This window comes from Myotis lucifugus, unplaced genomic scaffold (assembly GCF_000147115.1).
Source record: "Myotis lucifugus unplaced genomic scaffold, Myoluc2.0 scaffold_454, whole genome shotgun sequence".
Taxonomy (NCBI): domain Eukaryota; kingdom Metazoa; phylum Chordata; class Mammalia; order Chiroptera; family Vespertilionidae; genus Myotis; species Myotis lucifugus.
Window position 1 is genome coordinate 150802 of NW_005871502.1, and position 20920 is coordinate 171721.

Below are 20920 nucleotides of genomic sequence, written 5' to 3' on the forward strand. Positions count from 1 at the left end.
ACCCAGCTCCAGCCCTTTCTCCTAAATAAAGCCTTCCTTCTCTGACCACCTCACCGAAAACAGTACCTTTCATTGCACCCACCCAGTTATTCTCTAGCCTATTGCCCTATTAGTTACTTTCCTACCACTGATGAGGAACTGAACCACAGGTGCTGGAGCTGATCACCTGACCCCACCCCCACCAACATTATTACAGAGGCATTATTACCAAGGTCAGAGGTCAGAATGAGCCCAGGCCTCCTACTTCTACCCCTATTCCATGCAACAGGGCTCAGTTTGGTGTTGTCACTGCAGTCACCTGACACCCTGACATCAGCTGAGCTACTCCTGGCATTCATCCAGGCAGGGAACACAGCAGCCACATGAGTATGGGAAGGAGGCTAAAGTGACCTTGCCCTTCTCTTACTCTCCAGAATAGATGGGAACAGCAGACTTCCCACACATCCCCAGTCCTAGGAAGTTTATTGCCCTGGGGTGTCAGAGGCCCTGGGGCACCAGACAAAGGGACTCTGGCAGCTCTGTTGGTTTCCATTTCTTCCAACAAAACTGAAAGAGCCCTGGCCTAGCCAATTTGAGTTAGCGGATAGAGCCTTGGCCCACAGACTGAAAGGTCCCAGGTCCAATTCTGGTCAAGGGCACGTACCTCGGTTGTAGGCCATGGTTGGGGCATTTGTGGGAGGCAACCAATCAATGTGTCTCTCTCACATCAATATTTCTCTCTCTGTCTCTCCCCCTCCCTTCCACTCTCTCTAAAAATCAATGAAAAATATCCTCAGGTGAGAATAACAACAACAACCTAAAAGAAGACCTAGATAAGTTGTTGGTTAATAAATCATTAAATAATGATTTAAATTGATGATTAAATGGATGATGGATGACTATGTGATTTAGACAAGTAACTCATAAAGATTTCAAAGGGTTGAGTGACCCTGCTGCAATGAAATTCCTCTCATTCCCATTACTCATGGTTTATATGTACAAGTTCTCCTAGCACTTACATTTGAAAAACCAAAAGAAGAATAGGATCAACGTTGAGCCCTCATTCTAATTACAAGTAATATATAAATATACAAACTACTTTTAAAAAGCTCTGTCTCATCAAGGTATATTGCTAATGAAAATTAACATTTGTAATAGAGCATATTTATGTCTTTGTTACTTTGATCAATTGTGTACTAACAACAATTGTAATGATGACACAATGTGGAAGAATTAAAAAAATCTAACATCCTATTGTTACATAAAATATAATAAATTAAATTTTGATTGAATACATTTTTATTGTCGCAAATAAGTATCCTAGGATGATCATTAAAATGTTTTTAAGTACAATACATACTATATTAGTATAATATTTCACGGGGGAAATGAGGGGAAATATCAGTTCAAGGAGAAAAAGGAATGCTGTAAATTTTCTGACCATTAAAGAATTTGCTCATGTATTTTTAGGTGGTTGACAGTAGGAAACAATCACTACACTGCTAGAATTCTACTGGATGCATTTATGAAAGGGATGTAAGTTTATATTTAAATGTCAAATTTACAATATTCTAGGGATGATAACATTTGCAATGAACTATTTAAAGTTATGATGACAAATGTTAGATTCTACCCTAAAACACATATATGTTGGTGGAGAGGTGAGGTCATAGTATTAAAAATTGCTTGTAAATGGTGTGTAAGCTACAATATGGGAAAAACATCACCTGGCAAGGATTAGGGCCCTGGAAGGGCCTTCGGGGCAGGAACTGGACTTGCTGCTCCGACAGGGAGGCAGGTGGATGGGCATTAGGAGGACATTGTCTACTTGGGACAAGGGTCTTCCCGGCTGGAGGGCACCAAGGCTCAGCTCCATGCTTGACATCTCCTCCAGGTGTTCCTGACATGTTTTATTTGAAAGCCAAGCCATATTGTGTGTAATGCTCCTATCTGTACCTGCATTCCATATACTGTATTTTTCAGTGTATAAGACATTATTTTTTTCTAAAATCGTTAGACTGAAAACTGAGGGGCGTTTTATACATGGAAGTCAGCCAAGGAGGGAGCCACATGGGTGTGTAGCTGCCCATATCTTGTCAAACTGGCTTCCTCCAATCACGAGCCTTATTGTTACTGATGTCAGCTGATGCTCTAATTGGAGGTGGAGGTGGAGAGTGGGCAGATGTTGGGTGTTTCCTTCTCACGTCCCGCGTGGGTCAGGGTTCAGGAACTGGAAGCAGAGCCGCACACAAGTGAATATGAAAAGACAAGAGATAATTTGGAAATATTGGGGGACCAGGCGAGTAAGTCCAACTCAAGGGGAAGGACTTCCTCCAGTGCTCAGGCCTCACCAAGCTTTTATTGATCTGCGATGCACCCATAGCATAGCCCTTAGGCAGGTGACCCCTGGCAACAGGCAGACCAGTCCATCAGCAAGGATTTACATAATAATAAATGGGAGAGTAGTTTCAGCTACCACTGTGTGGACAAACAGAGGTGCCGCCTAGCTCCGACCTTTGCTAGGGCTTCAAAGGCACCCAGCCTTGGGGGGTTCTCTGTCTATGCTTATCAGATAATGAAGGCAATAAACAGTTTCCCACATCTCCCCCTTATTTTTTCCTTAAGATGGCTTGTATCTGCAGACCAGAAATAAACATATAAGAACAAGTCCCAATTTCAATGTCCAACAGTACTGAGTCCAAGTTTCAATGTCCGACAGTTCATGTGTACATGCCAGCAATGAAATACTGGCTCTGGATGGTGGACAAATGCAGGTCCGGTCCTCTCTGGTTTGGCACCCTGCAGCGATGCACAGCTGCTGACTGCTAGCATGGCAAGGCGTCGTCACCATCTCCATCTCTGAACTGTCTCTCCTGTCTTTGTGCTGGTGCAATTTGGTCAGTTTCTCTCTGGGATCTGTTGCCGCAGAAATCCACATGGTCTTGGAGCTGTTCTCTGAAAGTATACAAACGTATTCTCGACCAAAGGTTAAAGGAAATTTTACTTGGGGATCCTTTTTATATTAGCCCAAGTGATTTTCTTTTGGCTTATTTTGATACCACATGTTTTTCATGGGTGTCTTGCTGTTAGCATTACAAATGAAAAAAAATTTTTCTAGATGTAATTAGTTACAGGATATTTTTCCTTACATGGTATTCTTCCACTATACCCCCTTTTTTGATTTAATTATTAGGAGGCTTTTGGAAAATTTTTAATGCAGTCTAGATTACTTTCAATGTTAATTTTTTGCACAAAAATATGACTGCTTTAGGTTCATTGCATGTTAAGCAATTTTACCATGAAATGAAAATTTTGGTTAATATTTTTTGAATAATTATTTATTTCAAGTTAGCCAAATTTAATTAATTTGAAAACTTGACAACTATTTTACTGTCAAATTTAATATTCTAACAATAATCTTAATTTACACTGTAAATATTAATTGAAAGGATCACTTTATGTCCTTGAGGAGGCTCAAGCATTCCTGTTTGTTAGGCTAGATTTAAATATAGGGTCTGTTAACTAAGCCTTTGTTTTTCTGGGTACCATTTTCAGCTGGACCAAGTCTCTTCTGTTATTTGGTTCCTGATCTGGGCTGGGCATGGGAAGCAAGAAGCAGCCATGGGGACAGGAGACCTTCCTCAGAAGGGGCGAGTGTTCAAGCCCCTGCACCATTGGGGGGGGAGTGAGGATCTGTGCCCCACCTCTGTTGAACCCCAAGTTCTCTCCTACTGGCCCCCAGCTGTGCCTGTCTTAGGTTGCCCCACCCTGTGGAGTCTTACCCGTCGTTGACTACCAGCCATCTCCGGGCCAAGTAGGGTGATATGAGGTTCAGTTCTGTCTCCTTGTTAGCCTATGTCCCTCTGGCCTCCATGCCCAGCAGCTGCCTTTGGATCCCCTCGCCTGCTGGCGGGGCCCCGGCATTGATCATAGGGAACCCAGGTTTCTTCTACAGAGAGGGCCCAGCTTACGCCATTGGGCAAGAGACAGATCCATGGTACCAGCTTTTCGTGATCTCAGCTTGAACGGAGAGCTCAGATAACAGCTGTAGACAATTGGAATCCTTTTGGCAAAAAAGGTCAAGAGAGGTCAATACAGAATGCTTAAACGCCTTCCCAGGAGGGAATAAATCCCTTCTTGTCCTTAAAACATTCAAAGAATTAATTTGTAAGTTTGTTTGGGATAAATGCACAATATACTGTTGTAAAGCATCAAAAATTATGAATTAAACTTGTAGAATAATACCATGCAAGAATATTCTTTGCTCTAGGTCATGACAACTTAATTTTAAACTGGCTGTCTCAAGGTTTGGAATGAGGAACCTAGTTAGCAAAAAAAAAAAAAAAAAAAAAAAAAAAAAAGGCAATTTACAGAAGCAGAGACAGCATGCTATCCAAATTACAGTTTTGGGTAAACACATTATCTAGAGTCCTAGGGTAACCTAGATTAAATTTAGGCATGTTATCTAAATTACAGTTTTGGGTCTCCAGAACACTGCATTGACACACTAACTGGAGCCTTCTGACTTTGGGATAGCTATGCTGTCCTTCCCAGGTAAAGGAAAAATGCGCCTTCTAAGACTAGTATGAAACTTATAGTTTTTACCTGAATTAATTGTTACCATACTTCACTTCACCAAGCCCCAAGTGGTCTCTGGGCTGTTGGTTGTCTGGTTTGTCTTCTTCCTGCTGGATTACCCTTGGAGAACTTCAACTTAAAAAAAAAAAATCTTTCTCTTTTACATGAAGTAACCTGCAGGGTTACCTCTTGGATGTTGACTGATAGTGCCACAAGGCCATGTATTTCAAGTCAAAGTCATTAAACATTTATGGTGACTGTACTTATTTTCAGATTTGGTATTTTAACAGCAAATCATTAGATTATCCTATAAATATTAGTGGAAGATATTTCAAAATATTAAAATTTCTCCTTTTTATTAAATTTAAAATAATATTTTTAAACAGCATTCCCTTTTGGCTTATTTGCATATACAGAGGGGTCATGGGAAGCCTTCAGTAACTTTTGAGAAGAATTTTACTTTACTAGGATTCAATTGCTTACAAAGATTAGTAAATTTAGTAATGTTTTATTCTGATACACGAGGTGCAAACGCTGCCCCACTTCCAGCCTAATTTAAAATGCAGCGGAGTGGTGCTTTTGTTAGTTTAAATAAAGACATTGCTACTAATAAATCAATTTTTTCTTTTATTTGGCAGAAATTTCTTATGCAACCAAGCATATTATATTTTGAAATATTGCACTCCGGAAAAACTGTCAAATACATATTTAATTAGAAAATTTTCAACACTTAAAAACAGTTCTCAACATAATGAGATCTAGTCTTGACCATGGAATCAATTACTCTTAATTTGTTTATGACATATATATATAACTGTGGTTCTACTGAGAATTTAAGATATCTTTTAAAAATGTCTCTATCTACAAGCCTTTTAAGAAATACGAGCTCTATTGTCAGTCCTTATAAAGCCAACTGCTCAAAACATTGGTCTATCATACCACTAAAATTATATTAAGACCGTGATTGCTAATTTATTAAGCATTAAAGATATCTTCTTAAAAATAGTATTAAATAAATCCTCGAGGCAAGCACACTTTCTGCTCCATCTGTATTTCCATAGTAAAACTTTGCCTTAAAGCTCCACCCCTGAAATCACAGCCTGCCTCAGTGAGCAGACATTCCTTGTGTGATTGGCTAAGTCAGAGGGAGGGGCCTCTGCTGTTTCAAGATGGCGGCCCCCAGGGGAGCGGCAGGCCATGCGGCCAACATGGCGGCTACCAAGTCACACAGCTCAGAGTGGCTGTCTAAATTGTTCTCTGACAGAAAAGATGATTTCCTTATTCTCACAATAAACAAGGGAAGAGCAAACCAAAATCCCTAAAAGATAGATGGCCAACATTATATTGCAGACAAACAGAAATCTCATGAGGTGTTTATACCTTTTATAATTATCTTAAAGAATATCAATTAAATTTAAACTGGTTTTTGTATTAAAAATTCAGTTGAGATCTTAAAATTAATCCTCTTTTTTAATCAGACCAATGAGTAACATATTTTGAATTCCTAATTATTTATGAGAAAACACATTTTATTTTTTCAAAAACAAGTTATGCATTAGATATTTAATTAATTTCTCCCGATTCAATTTGCACCTTAAACTTTCAGAGCTTTAAATCTTAGGTAGCAAATTAAATACTTAGCATTTTTCAAATCAATACTTTTACATTTAAGGATACATTTAAAATAAAATATAAGGCATTTTCAATTAATAGATTAACTTCTATCATCTAGACTTCATACTAGGCATACTCAGATCAACATTTCAGTATTATAAATCTCAATACTTTTAGATGATTTGAACTTCAGGGCGGGAAATTTCAAAAGAGCTACTTTAAATCGCCTTGGGACACCAGCCTGTATTTCTTTGTCAGGTTCATCTGCGCCATTTTTAAGGCCAAAACAGTCTCGGGTTTTTATTCTGTACACAGCAAAAGGTCAAGTTCAGCTCAAAACTATGCGCACTCGTTTTTAAACTGGTCTTTTCCCTTTACACGTGCACAGAAATCCCGGATGCATTTCTAAATTTTGTAAAACTTTTCAATTACAAGAAGGACTTTAAATTAGAATGCTTGGGCAGGGGGAGTCCACATTGGATAGCCATGTGCTCCCTTCCCTTCCCCTACATCCTGCTTTGGGGGAAGTTTCAGCAAATGACTCAGATGGCGTATTTTCCCCAAAGTCATGCTTAATAGAAAAAGACATTTTAAATTTTTTCCTATTTCACTTTCTAAAGTCATGGCTAGCACCCAAGGTTATCTTAGACAAAGTTTGGTTGTCATAAGATGTTCTCCGGTAATTTTTAAATAAAACATTAAGTAATCTCATTGTAGGAGAGCTTATAGCTCTACTCTCTCTTGCCACCTTTGAATCTCTCCACACCAGAGGCGGATTCAGTAGCGGGATTTCATTTCTTATTACAGATTTTAGATTCCAAACACAAATTAAGATTTTAATTTGGACAAGAAACCACATTACGATGGCCATGGCACTCTTTTTTCCTTTTTTTTTTTTCAGCCTGATTTAAAAGAGTACCTTTTAATATTCCAATTTCTTTATAAGTTGGCCTTTTTGCACAGGTGATTCTATTCACGGCAAATTAAACATTTCAGGATTAGGACATGGAGGTGGAGGGAGCCATGAAGGCCATTCCTCCCATTTTTTCTTTTCTTTCTGCTCCTCTTAAGGAGCGGAGGGTGCAAGGGGAGGAGATCTATCCTCCCTAACCTCTCTTAAAGGCTCTAGCAAATGAAATACCGTTTTCCACAAGGGGAAACAATTTTTGGCAAGTTCTGATTAACTTTTTGGCAAACTTTTAAGATTTAATGTACCTTTTTCAAGAAAACAAGGGTTATGTTCTTTAATAACATGCAAAAACTGTAAGAGATTACCTTCTAAAATTTTAACTCCTTAAGCATGCAAATCAAAAGTCTATAATAAAGTTTCTTACTTTTTTAAAAAGCAGAATCTACTTTTTTTTTTTTTAACCAAATCCTGCCCCGTTAGCCTGGCGAAAGAAAACGTTCCCAGCCTACTTACAGCTCGCGACTTCTGAAGTTGATCCTGGGCATTGCGTGCAGTGAATTTCCCCCACCTTTTTTCGGTGAATTTTCCACACCTTTTCTCGGTGAATTCTTTCTTCCTCACCTTTTTCAGTGAAACTTCCTTTTTTTGCTCTAGCGAAGCCTTTACTTCCAGTTTTCCCGTCGGGCACCAGATGTTGGGTGTTTCCTTCCCACGTCCCGCGTGGGTCAGGGTTCAGGAACTGGAAGCAGAGCCTCACACAAATGAATATGAAAAGACAAGAGATAATTTGGAAATATTGGGGGACCAGGCGAGTAAGTCCAACTCAAGGGGAAGGACTTCCTCCAGTGCTCAGGCCTCACCAAGCTTTTATTGATCTGGGATGCACCCATAGCATAGCCCTTAGGCAGGTGACCCCTGGCAACAGGCAGACTAGCCCATCAGCAAGGATTTACGTAATAATAAATGGGAGAGTAGTTTCAGCTACCACTGTCTGGACAAACAGAGGTGGCGCCTAGCTCCGACCTTTGCTAGGGCTTCAAAGGCACCCAGCCTTCGAGGGGTTCTCTGTCTATGCTTATCAGATAGTGAAGGCAATAAACAGTTTCCCACAGGCAGATGCAACAAGGACCAGAGAGTTCTGAGCCCATAAAGATGTCAAAAAATAAATAAATAAATAAATAAATAAATAAATAAATAAATAAATACCATTAAGTGATTGTCTTACTCTGCAAAATTCAAACTGAATGTAATGAGCTATGCAAAAGAGCATGGAAATAGAGCTGCAGAGAGTCAATTTGGACCTACTCCCACTGAGTGTATGATCAGACAGTGGAGAAAACAGGAAGAACAACTCCTTAAGATGCCAAGAAAAAAGAAGGCCTTAAGAGGAAAATCAGCAAATGGGCAAACTTGGAGCAGAGGCTTATGACTTGGATTATGGAGCAGCGCCAGAGTGGCTTATGTGTGTCAGCCAAGCTTATTCAGTGTCAGGCAAGAAAGTTTGCAAGCGGCCGAAACCGGTTTGGCTCAGTGGATAGAGCGTCGATTCCGGTCAAGGGCATGTACCTGGGTTGCGGGCACATCCCCAGTAGGAGATGTGCAGGAGGCAGCTGATCGATGTTTCTCTCTCATCGATGTTTCTAACTTTCTATCTCTCTCCCTTCCTCTCTGTAAAAAATCAATAAAATATATTTAAAAAAAAAAAAGAAAGTTTGCAAACGAAATGAACATTGTTGATTTTACAGGAAAGGCAAAATGGTGCTTCAATTTCATGAGGAGAGAAGGGTTGGCCATGAGAACATGAACAAAGTTAAAGTGATATGTTGCATAATTACATAGTACTGGTATGTGAACATTACCTGTGGTAATTACTAAATAAAAATGTGTTCTGTTTTATGTTTAAAATATTGATTTTTTAAATTTTGGGTTGGAAAAGTTGGGGGCATCTTACATACGGAAAAATACGGTATCCCCCTGCTCCAAGCACTCATGCAAACCCAACATTCACAGGCAAATTACATGGCTCGGGCGGCCCCTCTTGTGGCTGGGCTCCTCTCCAAGCTGAGAGGGGCAGCGTATCAGGATGCTCAGGTGCTGGCGGGAGTCCTCAACCCTCACTTCCTGATCCTGGTGGTGGGTGAAGGATTTCATACCTATTTTTGCCTCTGCAGGCTGATGGGATAGGACTGCAGGGGATAGAGGGAGGGACGTGGAGGAAGAGAAACAGTGACCCTCTCAAACAGCCTGTGGGACCTGGCTCAGGACCTGGAAGGGAGTGGCCGGATACTAGGCACAGCTCACAGGTTAGCCAGTCTCCTTTAGCATTTCCCATTTTTTGCTATTACAAGTGATGTGCAATGAGTAATGTTAATCATGTGTCATTTCACAAGGGTGTATGTCCATCTGCAGGATAAGTCCCCAGAAGTGAAATTGCTGGGCCAAAGGGGATATGCATTTGTAATTTTTATAGTTATCATAAAATTTTCCTCTGAGGGAGTTGTACCTGTTTATACTCCCACCTGTAATGCTTAACAGTGGAGATCTTCCCACAGTTTTGCCAACAGGGTGTGTTGTTAAACTTTTGGTATTTGTAATCTGATAGAGCATTGGCAGTCAAAGTGCTATTACTTTGTCTGTTGTAAGTAGTGCTGAGCTCCTTTGACTCTGTCCAAGATCTAATAGTATTTCCTTTGTGTGTGTGTGTGTGTGTGTGTGTGTGTGTGTGTGTGTGTGTTAATCCTCACCCAAGGATATTTTTCCATTGATTTTTAGGGAGAGTGGAAGAGAGAGGGAAAGACAGAGAGAGAAACATCGATGTGAGAGAGACGCATTGATTGGTTGCCTCCTGCACAAGCCCCGACCAGGGCCGGGGCCGGGGATGAGCCTGAAACCAAGATATGTGCCCTTGACCAGAATTGAACCTGGACCCCTCAGTCCACAGGCCAACGCTCTAGCCTAGGGGTGGACAAACTTTCTGACTCGAGGGCCACAATGGGTTCTTAAACTAGACCGGAGGGCCGGAACAAAAGCATGGATGGAGTGTTTGTGTGAACTAATATAAATTCAAAGTAAACATCGTTACATAAAAGGGTACGGTCTTTTTTTTTTTTTTTTAGTTTTATTCATTTCAAACGGGCCGGATCCGGCCCTCAGGCCGTAGTTTGCCCACGGCTGCTCTAGCCACTGAGTCAAACCAGCTATGGCTAATAGTAGTTCCTTTTTTGTTGACAGCCTGTTAACATATTTTTGTTGGATTTTTGCCTATTGTTTTGTTCTTGTTTCTTCTAATGTTTAGAAGAAACTCTATATACCAAGAAAATTCTTCCTTTGTCTGAGATATGAGTTACAAAAGTTTCTTTTTGTGTCTTGGCTTTGCTTCTGGTGACTCCTGCAATCCTGGCATCATTCATTATTACATCCCCATGCCACACTGGTCCATGTCTTTTTCTTTCTTTTCTATTTCTAGATGGGGGATTGCTGCTTGTCCTTGAGGCCTGACTCGTATGTCGCTCGGTGACCATCGTCCTTCACAGCAGATCTGTCACTCCTCTGATACTATATCACCTCTCCTTGTCATGTTGCCTTCCTTTGCTTGTGTATCTCTCCGGTATAACTAGGAATGCCTCACCTTTCTTGTTTCTGTGATCCCAGCCCCTAGTACATAGCATTTGCTTTATAAATGTTTGTTGAGTCAATGAACAGAGAAATGATCATCAGCTGTTTCCTCAACCGTCAGTCCTATAATGCTACAGCTGATCCTGTTTTCAGATGAGCCTTTTGCACCGAATATCCTTTTGTTGAAAAGCAGAAAAGCAGGGGATGTGTGGGAGGTGGCCCTGCTGGGCAGGGATGTTTCCAGGTCCTGGGTGGCACTCTGTGAGGAGCGCGCTGCCAGCTCCCCGGCCAGGCTCCCGTGCCCCCATTTATCTTCCCTCTTCTGTGTCAGATCCAAGAAAAGTCAGTCACCACATGGGAACAACTTTATTTTTCAGTGAAATTTATTTCAGAATTATTGAAACAGTATCTTACTTCTCATTCACAAATATTCCTATACAAATAATCTGAGCTTATTCAGCTTGGTGAAAGGACTCGATATAAAGACAGCACACTCATCCACATCACATGGGCTCCTTAGATACTGCAGACTGGGACGGCTGCTTCCTGGCCCCCTTAAGCGAAATTAAATAGATGAACCCATAACAAATAAATAAACAGACAGTTTAAGTGGTTGCTCATTGGAAGCTGGGCACAAAGGACAGAGGGAGTCTGTGAACCGAATGTGCAGTGGTTTCTGCCTGGCTGGCTTTGTATGAGCAGAGAGGGGAGAGGGTTGGCTCTGGGAGGAGGGGGCTGCTTCTCCCTAATTAACGTGGGGAAAGCGGCTGGGCTTTCCCCACTTTCCCACAGTGAAGTGCAGCACCCTGCCATGTTCAAACTCTTCTGTACCTTTCTGCAGCCCTCGGGGCGACTTAGCACAGGTACAGGTCTCTTCAGTGAGTCAGGATTTCCATGGTGAAGTCAGTTATATCCTGGCCACCCTTAGTACTTCCCAGGAAGACGGGCGTCTGGTCCGCTTGCGAGGTGCTGATGTACCAGTTGGGGTACATGGCAGACTCAAATTCTACCTTGTCCCTGATTTCCTTCTTGTGGAAGATAAATCGCCTGTCTATCTTCTTCTTTGACTGACCGTGGGGGTCAAATGTCTGCAGGGAAACAGAAGGAAGAACTTCTGAGAGGGAAGGAACAGCGAGACTCTGGGGAGACCGTTCTCTGGGTCAGCGAGAGAGGAAACCGAAGAGCCAGGACCAGAGCCAGACTCCCGGGGGATCGCTGTGACCCCAACTTTCCATGTGGTGTCTGACGGAGCTCTTATCCTTTCCTAGAACTGAGCGTCAGATGGCGGGGAGCATAATATAGGTGGGCATTTTTTTAAAAATATATTTTATTGATTTTTTACAGAGAGGAAGGGAGAGAGATAGAGAGTTAGAAACATCGATCAGCTGCCTCCTGCACATCTCCCACTGGGGAGGTGCCCGCAACCAAGGTACATGCCCCTGACCAGAATCGAACCTGGGACCCTTCAGTCCGCAGACTGACGCTCTATCCACTGAGCCAAACCGGTTTCGGCCATTTTTTAAAAGTGAAAATTAGGTTAAGGCTTCCAGGAGTGCCTCGTTTCCAGGGATTTTTGCTGTGTTGTGTGTGTGTGTGTGTGTGTGTGTGTGTGTGTGTGTGTGTGTGTTTAATTAAATTTTTGAATGGCCTCGGCTAAAACGACTTCAACTTGGAAATGAAGCTTTAGCTAAGAAACCTGGAAGGTGGGAATAATTGTGATGTTGGGAGTAGAGTGGAGGTGACAACAGGTGACAACTCTCTTGAATTGATTAATTTCCCAAAGTGTCATGTATCAAATGGAGCAGCCCTAGCACTGCATCCTCTGTTGGGTGTTGACTGGGCATAATATCATCAGTGAAGTGATTTAATTTTCTGCGGTGGAAGTGAAAGTTGCATGCATTTAGCAATTGCATATTTACAGTTCTGCAAATTGTCAAGTAGATCTGCCTCCAGGTTTTCCGGGTGGCGGTGGTGGCGGGGGTGGGGGGGTGGGTTGGAGGGAGAGAAGGTGGTTGTCTTGGAAGTCAGTGATGGCTTGGGGTGCTTCAGAGGAGTTGAGAAGGGCCTTTGGCTGCTGTGCTCACTCACCTCCAGCTGCAGGGTGGGCTTCTTGTCCTTCACCACGCAAGACAGGTACAGGTTCTTTTCCTTGATACCCAAGGCCACGGGTATCTTGTCGATATTCTCGTCTCCTGGCACGAAGCTCATGCAGAACACCACTGGAGGAAGAAGAGGGGCCTTGTGCTCAGGGATGCACAGCAGGGCAGGGATGGTCCAATCACAGGACCCCAAGCCCAAGACTCATCTAATTTAGGCTCTTCTGTAAGAACCTCCGTATGGATTCTCACTGGTTATAGCAGGGTCAGTTGGTTGATTCCAGTTTTTCCCAGAGAAGGTCTGGGGACTTCCCAGAGCCTATTACAGTGGCAGAGAAGAGTTAGGGGGTCTAATTTTTAAAAATTGAAGGAAGGAAGGAAGCCATCTTGTCATGTGGTGATGGGCCCATCTCACGAGCAGAACGATTTGATCAATGTGAAAGGCAAGCAAAGAGGTTAAGCTGGCCTCCGGAAAGAAATCAGGCACACATCTATTCCAAGATGTAGAGCAACAAGTGGGAAGAACTTGGGCAAGGTGAGGCTTAGCTGGGACAAGTGGCTGCAAAGACAGACACTCATGTTAATCTTCCTCAGTCACAATGGTTTCACTTGGAGGCCCTAAGGTCATGCTCACAACCCAGTTCTAAAGAAACAGGATTGTTCTGGCCTGGCTGAGAGCAAGATGCTCCCCCCAGGGGTGCCTCTCTCCAAGGTCAGCAGCCCTGGAAGGGAACACACTGCTCCTTTCAGCAGCTCCCGTGGCCACACCACTGCACAGAGGGCTCAGCCATGGTGGCAGGGTGCCAGGCAGATCCCACAGCTAATGGGCTCCCTAGACTTAGAAGATTTTACAGTTATAGCAGAGAGATAAACATTTCTGCTTGTCAGTGAAGTTTCCCTATAAGGGCCCATCTGGTGTTGGGTAGGAAGGCTGTTAGGAGCACAGGGGCAGGGCTGGAAATGGGAGTGGACACATTATCTCTTCACCATTCTACTTTCAACCTCAACCACAGGAAACAAGAACCCACAGGCAGTTAGGTCATGTCCATCCAATGTCCCCTTTCTAATGCAAGCACTGATATCGTACTGTTGTTAGATGACTTGGCCGGACCATGATCCTAGCGTGCTTGAGCAGTCTAATTTCTTACAGTTACATCTCTTGCCAGAAAATGAATATGCTAAGGAAATCAATCTGGTGTCATTGCTGGGACCCCCCCCCCCAAAAAAAACACCACCTTATATGTTTTTATAACATGTTGTTTTCACTGATGTTGATAATTTGCCTTAATATTCTACTTCGTTGAAAATGTGGGTGACTAGCAAGCTGCCAGGGTGCCAAAAGAGGAATCAAGATTTCCCACTTACCTTGTTGGTTCACATCCTCTCCATTCAGGTGAAGAGCCTGCAGCTCATGTGGTCCAGACAGCACCAGGGATTTTTGGTTGATGTCCCGGAGCCTGCAGTGCAGCGATTGTAGGGATGCATCACACTCGTAACTGCCATCCCACATGCAGTCGATGGATTCTGAAATGTGGAGCACATGCATTGTTTAGGTACAAAGCGAGCAGTGATGAGAGGCACTGGGCTTGTTGGAGGACACACACAGCTCAAGAAATTGTAACACAGTGGGGAGGAAGTTAGGACGGGAAAGAACATCGGATGTGGCACTTTAAGACATGGGTTCAAGCTTCAGCACTGTTGCTTGCTATGGATGAGCAATAGAGTGACTTAAGTAAAATGGTGATCCAATAATACGGGGCCAACAAGGGCATGAGATGCACAGGAGATAATGTAAGAGGAAGCACTCCGAGAATGACGGACTGATTTGAAAATGTGAGTAGTTATCAAGGTCTTATTTTGAGAATAGTTTCAACTAAGAGCTGATCAATTTGGTGTCTAGGCTTCTCTGTCTTCCTCCCACCGATGGGCCTAATATTGAAAAGGGCAGTGATGAAGGAATGTTCGGAAGAGTTTATCTGAACCAAGAATTTGAGGACATGCCCGGAAGCAAGATCTCAACAGACTGAGAAAGTGTTCCAGGAGAATGACAGTTTGGCAGGTCCGTCTGTACACATTAGAATCAAAGGGCCTTTGAAGTTTTCCCTTTTATGGTAATTTAATTTTTTCCTAAGGTATTGGTAAGACAGAGAAATGTCCTCTCAGTGCATCTGTTTCTCTTCTTTTTCTAAATCCCATTTCAGTTTTCTACAATCCTTCTTAAGGTGCCCTGGCTTTCTACCATAGATGCACACTCCTTCCCCTGTTAAGGAGGCCTTTGGTGAGGTCTGGCCTGATTGCTGAGTTGCTGAAGCTATATATTCACAATTTTAGTAGCTTTATCTCCCCCCCCCCCCGCTTTTTGGATAGTTTTAGATAATTGATCATCCAAATTACTATTTTCATATGTTCTAATAGTTAAATCAAGTTCCTTTGTTAATCCATTAGAGTCTTGGAGAGGATCAGGGAAATCTCTAGTTAGATTCCTTAATTCTGTTCTAGTCCAAGGAATGTATACCATTGCTAGTTTCCCCTGCCTGCACTGGCTTTCCCTAAAGGGTGCTGCCAGTATTTCTGGTTTCCCCAGTTTATTGTAGTCTTGCTTTCTATTCTCAGTTTCCTCTAGGCCACTAGGGAGTGGTGGTGGAGGAGATGTAGGGGCAAGAGAAGAGAGAGGAAGAAAGGAGGGCAAGTCCATGCAAGAAAGCAGAGGATAGAGTGGAGCAGCTTGAGACAAATGCCATATGATTTCACTTATATGTGGAATCTAAAAAACAAAATAAATGAACAAACAGAAACATAGATACAGAGAACAAACTGATGGTTGCCAGATGGGAGGGAGGTTGGGGTGATGGGTGAAAAAAGTGAAGGGATTAAGATATACAAATTGCCAGATATAAAAACAGTCATAGGATGTAAAGTACAGCATAGGGGATTAGTCAATAATATTATCACTATGTATGGTGTCGGATGGGTACTAGACTTATGGGGGGGTCACCACATAAGGTATTTAAATGTCTAATCACTATGCTGTACACCTGAAACTAACATAACTTTTTATGTCAGTTATAATTGAAAAATAAATTCTAGCCCTAGCTGGTTTGGTTCAGTGGATAGAACGTTGGCCTGTGGACCGAAGGGTCCCACGTTCAATTCTGATCAAGAGCAAATATCCAGGTTATGAACTCGATCCCTAGTTGGGGGGCGGAGGGAGGGGGCGGAGGCAGCTGATCAATGATTCTTTCTCATCATTGATGTTTCTATCTCTCTCTCCCTCTCCCTTCCTCTCTGAAATCAATAAAAATATATTTTAAAAAAGAAAAAATAATAACCAAAGCAGTCTTTCATTTTCCTCCAGTCCCTGGGTTACCGCACCTTTATCTTATAGTGCTACCTCAAGGGTTTTCTAATAACAGCTCAAATAAAGTCGGACCTACAACCTCAAGCAAAAGGAGGCTCAAGATTCTAAGAGGAAACTCACCCAAGATCACCTGATGCGAAGCAGGAACCGGTGGGGCTCAGTGGGCCCCTGCTGGTACCTAGCTCCGGGTCCGGGGTCGCAGGGTGGTCCTGGGTGGGCTTATTTAGAATCCTGCTGGCTATGCCAAACACATGTTGACAAGAGAACATCCAGTTCTGTAGAAAGCTTTATAAGAGTTTATCAGAGCCCAGATGTTGAGGACATGCCTGAAGCACAATGTCAACAAATTGAAAAAATGCTCTGGAGAATAGCAGTTTTCGGTTGTTGTTAATCCCCAGCAGAAGATATTTTTCTCATTGATTTTAAGAAAGCGTGGAAGGGAGGGGGGAGAGGAAGAGAGGAGAGAGATCAATGTGAGAGAGACACATGGATCGGTTGCATCCTGCACATCCCCCCCAACTGAGGTCGGGGATCGAACCTGCAACCCAGATACATGCCCTTGACTGGGAATTGAACCCACAACCCTCTGGTCTGCATGCTGATACTCTAACTACTGACCACAATGGCCAGGGAGGAGTAGTTTTGCAGCTTATTTTATGCTTTAGAATCAAAGGAGATAACGTAGGGAAGATTATATTGGTGGTAGATGTAGGGGGCAGGAGAAAGCAGAAAAGGGATATCTTTGGGATTAGATAAAAACAAAATGGAGAGACACACACTTCCTTGACCTTGGTGGCTAAGGGACAGTTAATTACTATTTGCAGCACATAGAGACATAGAGATGGTAGGTGGGAACAAGAGGACAAGAAGGGGGTCTGTGGTCTCCTGCTTTGGTGTCTATAGTTGTGCCCCTCGGACATAAGGAAAGAAAATCACTCTGACATTTCAAAAGTGTGCTCTCCTGAGAAGCATAGGAACAATGGACAGGGTTCCTTAAGGCAAAGAGTGACATTTGCTAAGGAAGCTACAAGCTTGGGACTTCATGGCCCACATGACCGCCCAGTTAGCAATTTGTAACCAGACTATCCTGGGCGGCTCCTCTGGGTCACCAAGCTTTCCAGGCCTGCACGTGGCCTCCTGAGCTTCTCGGGTCTGCTATGTCGCCCTTTTCATTCACCAGGGTTTCAGCTCCGGGGGAGTTTAATTGATCGTTGAGTTATGGACACAGAGAAGGAAGTGAGCAGAGATATGTCTGCCCTGAGCTCTCAGAAGTACCTTCTTTAAAGATGAAGAAGAAGAGGCTCCGCAGGTCGTCATCCTGGAAGTCCTGTGGGCAGACCATGTGCACTTTCCTCAGCTTCTCCACGGCAATGACGACCGACACGGCCCGCCTGAAGCTGGAGTTGTAGAGCTGCTGGGAGACTTTCAGCTGGATGCTCCCATCTCCCAGAGGGCTGAGGTCCAGGTCTTGGAAGGAGCACTGTGGGAAGACCAGGGAAGGGAGCGTGCTGAGGTGGCCGGGCCAGAGAACCGTGTTGTCATCAGAGGGGTGGGAGGACCCTGAGATATAACCATTCCTCTATGGAAAGACTCGCATCTCTCTAAAGTCCAGAGCGGCTAGGTGGCCTACCCAAGGGCACGTGGCAGGTTAGAGGCCAGAATGTGGGCTTTTTGATGCCAATTGTGGCATTCTTTTTGAATAAATCCCGTTCGTACCTTGTGTATCTTTTGTACAGCTGCTCCACTAACCATAAGTTTCTACCTTTTTACACATTATACCTTTTAGAACCCCTAATACTCTAACACTATGCATTTAAATTTTTATGTCAGTGGTGAGTATAATATTTTCTATACATCTATGCTCATTCAGCAAATTTTTAATTATTTTCCAGAATGCTGTTTCATAAGCATTCTGCAAATACGTTAAAAGTGGTTGCTATTTGTAAAGTGTGTTACCACTTTGCTGTTATTGGAGAAACTGTGTAACTGTAATAAGGTTTACCGAGGTTGTCCTAAGGTTTAAAAGCTTGAGAGACAGTGGAGAGACCTTTAATGGCACAGAGGAATGCTGACTGTGCGACCTGTGACTGACAGTCAGGTGGCTGGGAGAGGCAAAGGGCCAGAGGGAGAGGCCACTCCCCACTCTGGGAGGGACTAAACCAGTTATGCTGGTTTCCAAACATTTCAGGCCTGACCCAAAACGGTGAAATGACTTGTCTAAGATCAAACAGCAAGTGAGTGATTTTCTTTCCACTCCCTATTCATCATTTTGGTTACATCATCTACATCTTGTCATTAACTCTACGCCAGGGAGCAAAAAACTCTTCTACCTCAAAGCGAGGCAGACATGTTAACTCTCAAGGTTATCTCCTCTGGGTCTCAGAACTTGGCTCTGGGGAGTGTGCAGGCTGAGGCCCTCTCCTAAAAGGAGAATCAAATTTGTGTTGAAGCCCCTTGCAGCCTTGGCTGTCTTTCTGACATCACACAGCAAACCTATCACCACTGACGTGCCCCTGGCCCTCTGTAAGCATGGCGCCATCACCAAGCCTTAGTGAGCGACGTTGTGGTGTGGGAGGCTGCACAGTGGCCAGGTCAGCATGGCCTGCACCGGTCTCACTGGAAGACGTGACAGTCATTCTATCATAAAATACCACAGGGTCGAGGTGTCCCAGACCCTTTCCCTTGAGCCTTTCCCAGCTCAAAGCCCCTCCATGGGTTGGATCTAAGCTCCTGGTCTTACCTTAGTCTGTTGTGGGCCATCAGCCTCAAAGAACAGGCCATTCTCATCGTCACTGTAATAAAATCAGAGACACTGCTCAATTATGTCTCCCAGACAAGCTTATTCTTCCTTCCTGCAAACAGTCATTCCTGTTCATAGGGAACTACAAGCAGCATGTCCCGTATGGCTGCTGGAAGCTGGCAAGTCCCGTGAGGATATGCATGGGACACCCAGGTGACAGGACAGGCATGGGTGCTCCCTGAGGGGTCCTGGGGCCTAATGTCCAGGCCCTAAAATCGGAGCCTTGCCTCCCACTGAAGCCGAACTTCACCCTGTGCCGCCCGCCTGGCATCTTCTCTGCCCTCCTGCCTTCTGCAGGAAGCCCGGCAACAGCACCGGGGTGCCCGTGGGTCCCAAGGCCGGGCTTGTTGGGGGAAATCAGCATTTAAACCAGGCTAACTGAAACCCTGCTTGCCACTGAAGGGCGCAGAGTGGGGACAAAGCTGGTCTCCACACACAGACAACACTGCACTCTTGAACGAGGAGCCCTGCTCCCCCACCGGTCTCAGTCTCCCCACTGACCTGTAGTAAGCCATCACTTCATTGGCGAGTTCAGGCACTGCTGCCATGGCTGCTTCAGAAACCTGTGTGAAGAGGGGAAACATGAGAGGCACGTGCCATGCCCCGCCTGCAGGTGAGTTTCCCTCAGCACCTAGTACATGAACAGCAGGCAAGGAAACAATCTTTGAATGAATGAACAGATGTATGAAAGACCCTCCCTTTGGGCCCAGAGGGAAGCCTTTGCTAAACCAAACCTGAATCAGGTGCACATCTGTTGGGAGCAGGGGCTTTGACCCTGACCTCTCAGGGGTCAGCTGCTATAAGCAGTGTTCATTCCAGAACACTTCACAAATCATAGCATAACCGTACACCTGGCATTTGTGCAAATAAACCCAGCCCTCAGGCAGCAAGGAAGAGAAGGAGGGAAGGAGACAGACAGAAGCGGAGAGACAGAGAGACCCCTTAGGACCTGATCATAAAAGAGTTGGTTGAAGTCATACCCGAGCAATGAAGTCTGGCGGAGAGAACAGAGTTCTGGACTAGCCCGTGTCGCCTCGGAGAGGAATGCTGCCTGCCAATTTCTCTGTTTTATGGCCTTCAAAAGCAGAAGTGAAGAGAAATTTCCGAGCTGAGAAATTTCCCCTTTGGTTAACTGGTGTCACAACCAAGTTTAAAAAAGAGGATGATGGTAACTTCTGGGAGAAGGCAAACTGAACGAATTCTCCAGTCCATGGAAGGGCAAGTGGCCATGACCTGAGACACATAAGCACACGTGTCCTCATGCAAGTAAACATTGTCTTCTACAACCATTATGCAGGCCATGTCACTCTTATTGAGGGATTTTCCTAGGTTAGAGAAAGTTTTAATTGGAATTTTGGTAGGTATTGCAATGAATCTGTAGATTGCTTTAGGTAGAATGAATATGTTAACGACATTAATTCTTCCAATCCATGAACATAGGATATCTTTCCATTTCTTTGTGTCTTTTTCAATTTATCTCATCAATGTCTTATATTTTTCAGGGTACAGATCTTTCTCTTTCTTGGTTAAATTTACCCCTATTTTATTATTTTTGGTGCTATTGCCAGTGGGGTTGTTTTCTTTACTTCTCTTTCAGATATTTTGTTGTTAGGATACAGAAATGCACCAGACCCCAGTGTAGTGCCTGCCTTGGGACAGCCCTCACATTTTAGAATATGAATGAGTAGCTGGCTCACAACTGGTGCATGGAGTCTAGGAACAGGGCCTTCCTGGCCTGCTTTGGCCCATCTGTATCATCGCACGCATCACAGCACTGAATTGAAACTTTGCTCACTCATGTGGTCCCGCAGGGGGCTGGGAACCTTTTGAAGCTGTGTCTACCACACTGCCTGGTATGCGAACTCAGACAGTGAATGTGTGCTGCCTGAGTGGGTGAGCGGGAAGTTTGACAGTGTTTTCTCTCAAATAAGCATGTGCCTACGATGTGCCAGCTGCTGTGCTTGCTCTGC

At 43.8% G+C, this 20920-nt stretch overlaps 1 protein-coding gene across 1 annotated transcript; it reads right to left on the bottom strand.

The window, feature by feature from the left end:
• Positions 1-11048: 11048 nt before the first annotated feature.
• Positions 11049-20555, bottom strand: IL1B (interleukin 1 beta). Its single transcript, XM_006103007.3, has 7 exons — positions 19931-20555; positions 19452-19513; positions 18891-18942; positions 17426-17630; positions 14158-14316; positions 12785-12915; positions 11049-11784 (listed from the first exon to the last, which is right to left on the bottom strand). Exons 2-7 carry the CDS (start codon positions 19496-19498, stop codon positions 11572-11574), a joined length of 807 nt encoding a protein of 268 aa, XP_006103069.1. The 5' UTR covers positions 19499-19513; positions 19931-20555; the 3' UTR covers positions 11049-11571.
• Positions 20556-20920: the final 365 nt, after the last annotated feature.